This window comes from Vombatus ursinus, unplaced genomic scaffold, assembly GCF_900497805.2.
Source record: "Vombatus ursinus unplaced genomic scaffold, bare-nosed wombat genome assembly UNPS02014781.1, whole genome shotgun sequence".
NCBI classification, from domain to species: Eukaryota; Metazoa; Chordata; class Mammalia; order Diprotodontia; family Vombatidae; genus Vombatus; species Vombatus ursinus.
In genome coordinates this window covers 24605855-24616871 of record NW_020954559.1, presented here as the reverse complement: position 1 = coordinate 24616871, position 11017 = coordinate 24605855, and the positions used below count along the sequence as shown (strand labels likewise).

At 37.4% G+C, this 11017-nt stretch overlaps 1 protein-coding gene across 2 annotated transcripts in view; it reads left to right on the top strand.

Moving 5' to 3' along the window:
* The window catches only part of LOC114046243 (testis-expressed protein 30-like), a 17769-nt gene extending 8407 nt beyond the window's left edge, over nt 1–9362 (top strand). For both annotated transcript variants that reach the window (XM_027866502.1, XM_027866503.1), the window contains exons 2-6: nt 2094–2167; nt 2429–2674; nt 6782–6833; nt 7717–7922; nt 8948–9362. In XM_027866502.1, the coding sequence (XP_027722303.1) occupies nt 2150–2167; nt 2429–2674; nt 6782–6833; nt 7717–7922; nt 8948–9121 (696 nt within the window). In that variant the 5' untranslated portion in view covers nt 2094–2149 and the 3' untranslated portion in view covers nt 9122–9362. The remainder of the gene's footprint in view (nt 1–2093; nt 2168–2428; nt 2675–6781; nt 6834–7716; nt 7923–8947) is intronic.
* The last annotated feature ends 1655 nt before the right edge of the window (nt 9363–11017 follow it).

The following is an 11017-nucleotide window of genomic DNA, read 5'->3' as shown; positions in this document are numbered from 1 at the left end:
GCCGGTGCTCTATCTGCTGCGCCATCTAGTTGCCCCTTTCTGTGTGTGACCTTGGACATGTTATGTCTCTTTTCTGAAGCTCAGTTTTCCTTCTCTAAAATGAAAGGGTTGGTCTTNGCCGGTGCTCTATCTGCTGCGCCATCTAGTTGCCCCTTTCTGTGTGTGACCTTGGACATGTCATGTCTCTTTTCTGAAGCTCAGTTTTCCTTCTGTAAAATGAAAGGGTTGGTCTTCCTGGTCTGTCTCCATGTTTATTGGCTAATTGTGTGAACACCTATGTTCACTTTCTGCCAACAGGACAAGACTTGTGCCAGTGACCTAAAGACTGTGTAGACTATCATTGCCTGCCTACAGTTAATACCACTCCTGAAATGTTCTAGAATGTTTCTTCTAACCGTTGCCACAACAAATGTTAAGTTCTCAAAGGTTGAGGGGGAATGCAGGAGAAAAGAAAGGTTTAAATCTCTAGAAAAGGTAAGAAGGGCTAGTTCAGCCAGGGAATAGTAGGGTGCCTGGCAGTGGTTATGGTATGAACAATGGAAGGTTTTGACAAGTAAGATAGTAATGAAAAAATAGAAGAGGACTATCTAAATAATGGTAGGATACCGTAGCCCTGCTTCGGGGTTGTCTGTGTCTGGGATTAATGATTTTTAGAATCTTGCCCATTTCAATTCAGCCAACATTTATCAAACATCTACTCCATTCAAGGCACCTGTGTAACTGGTGGAAATACTAAGCTTTTTTTTTAAATGCCATAGTTTTTTATCTTAAAGAGCTTATGTTCTTTTGTCAGGTAGGATGTAGGCAAGTATAATATAAGGGTTGGGAGTGATGGTGCCAAAGGAATCCAGATGAAATGCTCTCTGTAAGGAAAACTTGAGGAAGAAGAAGTAATTTTACCCAAGGCAGGGGGTTATTCAGAAAAGGCTTCCTGGAGGAGGTGGCTTGAAGTTCTTTGAGAGAAGAGACCCCATCTTATTCATCTGTGAATTCCCTGGTTGAGTGTAGTGCTTTCCATAAATTAAGATTCTTAATGTATCAAATGTCTGAGAAGTAGAAAGTGAAGGATTCTGAAAGTCAGAGATGGAGAAGGAATATATTCCAGGTATGGCCTTCCCACAATAGTATGTTGTGCTTTACAGTGGAAAGAGCATGGCTCTGTATTCAGAGGATGTGGTTAAAAAAAAATAAATAAATCTTCCTCTGATACCACCTGTATGAGTTTGGATATATCACTTAACCTTATTGGGCCTCACTTTCCTTAACTGTAATAGGTGATTAGACTAATTGGCCTCTAAGGTCCTTTTCCATCTCTCGATCTCTGATTCTGTAATGGTAAAGTAGAACCACTGATGTAGGATTCTCTCTTCCAGGACCAGTTTAGTGGAGTTCGTTACATCTTATTTGTCTTAGGATTCACAGTTGAGCTTTCACCACGGTCCACGGTTCTTGTTGGGAGACCTTTTCAGACTTCTGCTTCTTCTTTTGGAGAGGAAGCAGCCTCTTCCAGCTGGCCCATTTGATCCAGACTTCCATGTTGGCTTTTCAAACCAGCATAGGTCAATTTCCTCATTTTACTGGCAGCTTGGTAGAGTAGTGGATGGATTTCTGGACTGGCAATAAAGGAAGACCTGAGTTTCAAATCTTCTCTCAGACATTATTAGTTGTGTGACCCTGGATAAGCCATTTAACTTCTCTCGACCTCATTTTCTCCATCTGCAAAATGAAGATAATGGTGTCTCCTTTTCTATGTCATCATTATCGTCATCATCATCATTGTTATGGGAAGAAGTTCCAAAAAATGAGTTAATCAAGGTTCCACAGATTGAAGGTCACTAGCAAAAGTCAACTTTTTCCCACTGTGCCATGTTTCCTTGGTGTCATATTCTGTTTCGTTTATTACTCTCTTACTCCCCTTGGTCATAAAACCAATGAAGAGTATCCATGGGAACCATGAGAAATGATGAAAAGAACCTTCAATACTTAACATCCACTGTGGTCAAAATCAGTTCAGAATGGCAAGTGGCTTTTAACGTGTTTGTCTTTGCTGTTCAAAGTGGTCATTCACCTCAGTAATTTTTTTGTGATTGCAGGTCAGAGGTGTTTGCTTCAAAGATATTCATGCTGAGTTTCTAAATTGATCCTGAACATGAGTAATTATACAGAGGTAATGCATGTTCATTCATTTACTTTATTTCTGGATTATTGAATTTCTCTCTCCTTTTTTCTAAGATGTTTAACTTCAGGCCATTCTTTCCTTCCAGTTTCAGCCTCCAACAATAATCTTACTTGTTTCTATGTTCTCTCTTGAGACCAGGCATTGTAATCCTGTGGCAGATGCCAGGATGTCTCTCAGAGCTGAACAATCTGACTATTGTTAGTTGGGCTAAGGAGTAATTATTTGTCCCTTTGGTCTATTCCTTTGTAGGTTGAAGTGAAAATACCTTTTGAAAATAAGAACCTAGATGCTGTTTGTTCTGTCCCTGACAAGATATTAACTGACCAGGTGTTAATATACGCAGTGATTCTTACCCATGGAGCCGCAGGAGATATGAATTTTCCTCAGTTGAAGTCACTGGCAAACCATCTTGCGCGTCATGGAATCCTGTGCCTGAGGTTTACTTGCAAAGGCCTCAATATTACACACAGAATAAAGGCATATAAAGCAGTTTTGGTAAGATAAGTCAGTTGCTTTGTTTCATAAAGAAAGATTCTGTTTAAGAAAATCCAGTGGAAAATGAATATATTCATTTGGTTCAGCATTTCTGGGGGCATTTATTCAACAAACACTTATGGAAAACCTACTTTTAGGCAAGGCACCCAAAGATGAATAAGATGTGGTCACTTTCCTCAAGGCAGTTGCCATAGTTGACAGAAAGGGCTGAACTCAGAATCAGGAAGACCTTCAAATCCTGCTTCACACACCTGCCGCATTTACTAGTGGTGAGTCCTTTGGCAAATCACTTAACCTCTTCTGGCCTCAGTTTCCTCATCTGTAAAAAGATAATTATAGAACCTACCTCATCAGGTTATATGAGAATCAAATGAGATAACATATATAAATAAGGCATGTTGTAAAACTTAGAGTACTATACAAATGTTCGTTATTTTCTAAGTTAAGAACGATAAGCAAGTGTATACCAGTAACTGAGATACATAGTGCTATGTGGAGAGTGCCATCTGAGAATTATAAATAAAATATTATGAGAATTCAGGAGGGAGCTATCATTTCTGACCATCGGTGAATAAGGGAAGGCTTCATGGAGGTGGCACAGTAGTGAAAGAGGGGATGGTGAGTGATAAAGCACAAGGGTATGTTTGGGTCAGATTGTTAATGACCTTGAATACTAATTTCAGGAGTTTGAGGCTCATTCAGTAGAAAATGGAGGACCATGGAAGATATATCCTTACAAATAACTTTTTTGGGGCAGCAAATTAATATTTTTATCATCAAATTCTCGTGTTTGCTAGTGGGAGAGTTGTTTCCATGGTGATAAGCCCAGCATCACAATTACAGCCCTGTGACATTTCCACAAGGAGTCTTAGTCTAATGGAAGTATTGGTATAGTTGGGATTCTGAACTGATACTAGATTATGTGGTTATAGCAAAACTTTGTAGGCCCTGCTTGGGTGCATTATCTGCTCTTTTCTGAATGATCTGTTCTTTCTCCAGGCTATCTTAACAACCTTGTCAGATTATGCTTCTAAAGCACAGCTCTGTTCATGTCACTCCCCCACGCCCAAAGCTTTCAGTGACTTCCTGTTGCTTATTAAATAAAGTCTAAATTCATTAGCGTTTCTTGAAGCCCCCCCCAACTAGTTAGTTGCCGTCTACTTCTCTAGCTTTAGCTCCAACTACTCACTCTATATTCTGTTCTAGCTGAATAAGATTATTATTCACTGTTCCTCACATGTATTTGGTGCTCTGTGAAACAATGCCACCTTCAACATCTCTCCCAGTTGAAATACTACCCATCCTCAAAGCCTAGCTAAAATGCTACTCCCCCTTAAGACTTTGATTTAAGGTGAATGGAACTCCTCCCTTTGTTTTTTTCTAACATTTTGTTTTTATATTTTGTATTTATGTCTTAATTGCTCAGAACTGACTGAAAGTTCCTTAAGGAAAAGACCATGTCTCATATTTTACATTCACCTTTGTACTAAGCGTAGTGCTTTGCAATTAATGTTTATGGAACTGAAAAATGAAAAATACTTTTAGAATCTCGAGTGGTATATTTTTCATGGATTTTCACAGATTTGAGGAAGACCACAGGTCCTCCTAATAAGGCAACATCTTGCTGTGCCTCTGAAATGTTATTTTGATTTGGAACTTCTTACAGAATCTCTGAGTTGAAAGGGACCTGAGAGAGGCTAGCTAATCACCTGTCAAACTCGTGTTTGAAAGTCACCACCAAGTCCCCATCTAAGGAACCCCTCACCTTGTGAGGCAGCTCATTCTAATTTTGGACAACTGTGATTTTTAGGAAGTTTTTCCTTTCATTAAGCCAAAATCCTTCTTGAGACTTTCACCTATTTCTTTTTTTTTTTTAAATAATTTTTATTGATGTTTTTCGTTTCTTACATCGTCATAGTATCCCATACATCCTTTCTCATCTCCCTTCCCAAGGGCCATCCTATGTAATAAATAGTTTTTGAAAAGAAAAAGAGTCAGCACAATTGATGCATGCATTTAGAAAGTCCCAAAACACGTGCAATGTATGGCACCTGTGAATCTCCCCCCTTCCTAACAAATTTTTCCTTTTTTGTTCAATGTAATTTTTAAAATTTTAAACTTAAGTATAAAATGAGAAAAGAAAAAAAAAACCAAAACATTTCCATGTACACAGCAGACTACAGGAGAGGATTCAAAATAAAACAATAAATTTACATTTCAAGAAAACCTATATAATAAATACTACATGTTTTCAAAGCTGCCCAGCTTTTCTTTGCTTCCTTGTTGGTTTTCTTTTGTTCTCTGCTGTGTACTTTTTACTTTATTTTTTCCCCTCCTCCCCCCAAGAAGACTACAATTAAGCGTGTGTGTGTGTGTATGTATATGTATATATATATACATACACATATGTATACATATATAGATTTCTATAAACATATACATATTTACATCTATGTGCTCATACACCTGTGAAATAAGGACTGTAGCTTATTTCTACCTGTCATCTGTTTGTCTGAGGGTGGAAAGCATCTTCCTTCATAGGTCCAAGTCTTTCCATGTTTTTCTAAATCAACCAGCTCATTATTTTCTACTCCACAGTGATATTCCAACCATATCACATCCTATCTGAGAGATTGTCTATGAAACTTACACTTATTTCTCATAGTTCTATTCTTTGGGGCTAAGTAAAACCATAATGAACTTGTCCACATTACTGACAAGGTGTCCAATACTTGAACACAGCTGTTTTATTCCCTCCTATATCCCTCCTATCTACCTCTATCTGTCCTTAGTCATTTCTAGTCTAATCATCCCTTGTTCAATTAAACAAATATATCTTAAGCACTGCTATGCTAGGCGCTTAGGATGCAAACAAAATAATCCCTTTAGTTAAGGTGCTTTTAAATTCTACTTGAGGGTGAGTGATGGATAACAAATGGATAAAGGTAAGTTTAGTGCAAAATAGGCATTGATGGTGACCAAGGAGAGAGCCAGACAGAGTCCTTTAGAAATAGTTGGGGTGTGAAGAGGATATGTTTAGGTAAGAGTATTGGGAAAAAGGTTCTTTGGAGTAAATGGTATCTGAAATGAACCTTGAATGAAAATAAAGATTAATATGAGGAGAGAGTATATTCCAGGCATAGGGGATGCCAGCCCATATACATGGAGATTGTAGATGGCATGTTGGATTTGATAAACAATTCCTCTCCCCTTTTTTTTTCCAGCCAAAGACAAGGTTTATTAGAACATCCGCCATAGTGGCCGGACTCTTAAGGAATCTAAGTATTTGTATCATTAATGCAAGTGGGCCAGATCTTAAGGATCTAAGCATTAGGCTAGATTTTAAGAATCTGAGCACCTTAATGTAGACAAGATGAATCTTACATACAGAAAGACTGTGGGAGAGATCCAAGAGTAGCCAAGTAGTCTAGGTGACTGGAGGAGGGGTCTAAGGAGCATCTGAATGAGAGTAGCCAGTAAGCAGAAGTGAACTGAATTCCAGGGCCCTGGACCACATGGCCAAGGGAGACTGGAGTCTAGATAGGATTAAGGCTGGGAAGTGGCCAGGGGCAATTGGGAGGTAACCTAACAGAATAAGGCCAGTTGAGTGGATTACTAAATAGTCCCTTTTGACTGGAGTACTGAGGGCAGGTTAGGGAGTAGTGACTTCCTCTTCTCTCACCATCTTGGTGCCTGGGGACACATTTCAGTCTATCCTAAAATGTTATTCCTGGAAACAGACAATTCAGCTGAGAGTTGATGAGGTCAGAACACAGCACTTCCCTTGTTCCAAATCTTTTGTGCTTATTAATGCAGTCTATGGTCATACTAGTTTTTTTTATAGAATCGGCCCATAGTTGAATAGGAAAGCCCTTTTCAACATCTTCAACAAATAGCCATCCAGCCTTTACCTGGAGACCTTTTTTGTTACACACACATTGAAATATTGTTCACTCCTGACAGAAAACACCAATTAATCTCAAACTCAAAAGTACACCAAGTACTTTATTTAACATGGATATAAGAACCACCCACGTTATATGTTTTCCTATGCCTAGGGGAATACTTTCTGCATTAATTTCTTCATTTTTGGTTCATTTTTCTTAGGAATACCTGAAGACTTCAGATGAATACAGACTTGCAGGTATTTTCCTTGGAGGTAAGTTGCTGATCTTTCGATTTTGTTATTTAAAGATCTCCCTCTCCTTTTTTTTTTTTTTTTTTTTAAAACACATGTAGTCCATTATTGAAGAAGTGCATTATGTTGGCTATTGGATGATGAATTTTGGTTCTGTAGCAGTTCATGAAGGCAGTCTTTAAAACCCTACATTGACAAAATTATGGATTCTAAAAATATTGAAGAAATGATAGAAGAGGAATAAAATTGAACAGAATGCTAATGTTAGGACCCTTTTAAAAATTGTTCTGAATGATAACTTAGTAGAATCTCAAAGCACTTTTCTGGCTTCAATTAACTTTGTATCTGCTGTCTACTTTGTATGAGAAAATGGCACTAAGAAAAGGAGACAGGCATTCTCCCCTCATCCATTATTGTTCAGGCAAGAAGATCCCTTTGATAGTATTGTCCTTAAAGGGAAGCCAGCAAAAAGAGCACATAATTTAGAGAAGGAAAATCTGGGTTTCATATCCCAGCTTTCCCACTGATTACTTATCTGTGTGACCTTGGGTAAGTCACTTAGCACTTCTAGGCCTCAGTTTCCTTATCTGTAAGATGAAAAGATTGGAGTAGATGACTTTTAAGGTCCCTTCCAGCTCTCCACCTGTGAGCCTCAGACCCTCAGAAAATCATGGCAGCCTGACATTTGTATGGGCAAGATTTGTTATTAACCTTTTATCATTTCTTCTAGGACCTTCAAGGCTTCTGTTCATCTAAGTACCACATTCATTGTGTAGAACAAAGTGAAAAATGAATGCTGTCCCCTGGATGGGAGATGAGCTTTAAAGTTGGACCTTCTTTACTATAGCACTACTGTCTGTCCTCCTGGCTAACTTGATGTTTTTTTTTTTTTAAATGATTCTAGGTCGTTCTATGGGTTCTAGAGCTGCTGCCTCTGTGATGTGTCAGATTGAACCAGAAGATGTTGATGACTTTATCCGAGGTCTCATTTGCTTTTCTTATCCCCTGCACCGTCCAAAGCAGCAGCATAAGCTCAGAAATGAAAGTTTGCTGCTTATAAAGGGCCCCGTGCTCTTTGTTTCTGGTTCCGCAGACGAGATGTGTGAAAAGGTAACAACCGTGGTGTAGGGTGTTTATTAGATGAGGTTTTTCAGGAAGAAATAAACTTGCTTGGGAAATTCAGAATTGGTTCAGAAGAGCTGATCTTGTTTGTTGAGCTCATGTTCATTTTATATCCAAGGTACCCTGAGACATGAGAGAAGCAGAGAGCATAGATCCCATAGCTGCACTGGCCCATTTTGTATGGTAGGTAAGGACTACCTGGTCAAGTGAAAATGAACACTGACATACAGGAACAAGAAAAGTTCATCTTGAGTCTTCTGAGAGCTTTCATCATCTGTTATAGCTATATTATTAGCTCTGTAGGCTATTTCAACTTTTTAGCATTCAGCCATTTTATTCCTTTGTAAAAATTATTCCCGGCATAACCTTGTACAAGCATAACCTTGATAAGGACGTTAATATTTAACACACCGACTTCATCCTATAACATGGTAAAAATGGATCATTTGAAAGGACTTTAGAACTTAAGATCAACTCAGTGATGATCCAACATGATTCTAGAAGAGCAGTGATGAAGAATTTGACCCCCTTCCTGACAGGTAATAGATTAAAAATGCAGAATAAGACACATGTTTTTAGATATTCCAATGCAAGAATTTGTTTTGCTTAACATTTTCTTTTTTCAGTGGGTGTGGAGGAGGTGGGGAGAGAAAATGTTTATTAATTGAAAAAAATTGATTTAATATGGTGTTGCAATAACATACTAACGAGTAAAAGTTTTAACACAGTTCCCCAAACATCTGAATTTGTCTTTGGGAGTACCATACACAGTTCAGTTGACCTACAACTGGTAACACAATTATCAATAATAAATGCTAAGCAAATTGTTGTGCCTCCAGGGCTGAAAGAGATGGGTTGGATGGGTTGTCTCAGACATTAGGTGAGCGTCTTTGCATATATTCAAAGAGGGGGAGGAGAGAAGGTCCTAGTAACTTACTTGGTAGATGACATCATGGAGCATAATCACAAAATGAGCATTAAATCTGTTTTCCTCTATATATATTTTCTTTCAGAAATTGCTGGAGAAAGTAGCAAAGACAATGAAAGCCCCTACTAAGATCCACTGGGTTAAAAAAGCCAATCATTCCATGACAGTGAAAGGACGATCTGCAGATGATGTTTTGAAGGAAATCAACTCACATGTCCTTTCTTGGATCCAAGAAGTCATTGAACTGGATAAGAAATAATTCATTGATTAAAATGTGTCATTTGGAATTTGTATATTTGATTTGATATGCAAAACAGCAAATCTCAGAATTGTGAGGCATGTGTTAGACCTGTTTCTAATATGTCTTTATTAATGTACTTTGAATGCAAATGTTACCTTGTTTAAAAAGGAGATGTGAAAATATTCAGGTTATAATAGATCTAAATGGCTTTTATCAAATCTACTTTTTTAAAAATTAAATATATAGTTTTTCCCACTTATGCTACTTTGTTCCATAATTTGATGCTCATCAAATATTTCTTTAGAAATTTCTTTTAAAACAACCTAAACTATACAGTATGTTTGGTGCATTGATATTTTACAGAATGAATGAAATTATAGTTTAGACTGGTACCTTATACTGGTGAAATTATAGGTTTGGACAGCTAAGTAAAACCAGTCATGTAAGTGTGTAACTAATATTTTCTCTGAACAAAGAAGAAACAGTTACTTTCATATCACTTTACATATACAAACCCCCCCATAAATGTTTGTCATCTTTTATTTATTCCTGCGATAGATGCATGCCGTAGTGAGGTTAATATAGTGACTGCAAAAAGAGGGAGCATTTCTTCGGAACAAAAAACTTATGATACATACAACTCCAAAGTGAATTAACATGTTTTTAGCAATGACTTGGATAAAGGTGTAGATTATAAGCTTACCAAATTTTGCAAATGGCGCAAAGCTAGGAATTATAGTCAACACTTTGGATTAAACAGGATCCCAGAAGATCCTGACAAGCTTGGCCATTGGACTCAGTCTTGTAAGATGAGATTTAATAGAAATAAAGGAAAAGGGCTGGTTTGGTTTTTTTTTTAGATTTAATTGATGTTCTTTTTCTTTTTCACATTACTCAGTTTCTAGTGACTCCACCTCCTCATTCTCCAGTACAAACCCTCCCTTATGCCAAAAATGATAGCTAAGCAAAAGAAACCAACATATCAACCAATAAATATAAAGTCTTACATTTAGGTTAAAAAAAAATTACCTTCACAAATACAAGACAGTGTGACTAGATAGTCATTCATCTGGTGGCTTTAATTCAGTTCAAACAATTTGAGTCAACAGTGTGATATGGCAGCTAGAAAAGCTAAGGTAATTGGGACTCACCAAGAGAAGTGTAGTGTCCAATACTAGAAACGCAATAATCCTCTATATTCTCTCTGCTGGGTAGATCACATCTGGGAATATTTTGTTCAGTTTTCCATGCCTTTCAGGAAAGGCATTGATAAGTTCTAGAATGTCCTTTGGAGAGCAACCTAGAATGGTGTAAGACCTCCAAATCTTTCCATCTGAGGATGAGTTGAAGGAACTGGAGATACAGCCTGAAGAACAGGAGAGTTTAGGAAGGATGTGATAATTATATTCAAGAATTTAAAGGGGCTGTTTCTTGGAGGAGGGACTGGACTCTTGTTATACTTACCCTTGGAGAGGTGTAGGTTATGGAGAACCAGATTTTAGCTCCACATAAGGAAACTTTTTTATTTTTATTTTTTTAAATATTTTTAATCTATCTATTCTTAGTTTTCAACATTCACTTCCACAAGATTTTGAGTTCCAGATTTTCTCTCCATCTCGCCATCATCTTTCCATGTAGGAATGTAAACAGTTCAACTTTAATAAGTCCCTTATGATTTCTCTTTCCTGTTTACTTTTTCATGCTTCTCTTCAGTCTTTAAGTGCTTTAAATGCTTTCTCTTCAGTATTTAAAAGTTGAATTTTCTATTCAACTCTAGTCTTTTCATCAAGAATGCTTGAAAGTCCTCTATTTCACTGAATGTCCGTTTTTTTCCCTTGAAGAATTATACTTATTTTTGTTGGGTAGGTGATTCTTGGTTGTAATCCTATCTCCTTTGACCTCTGGAATATTATA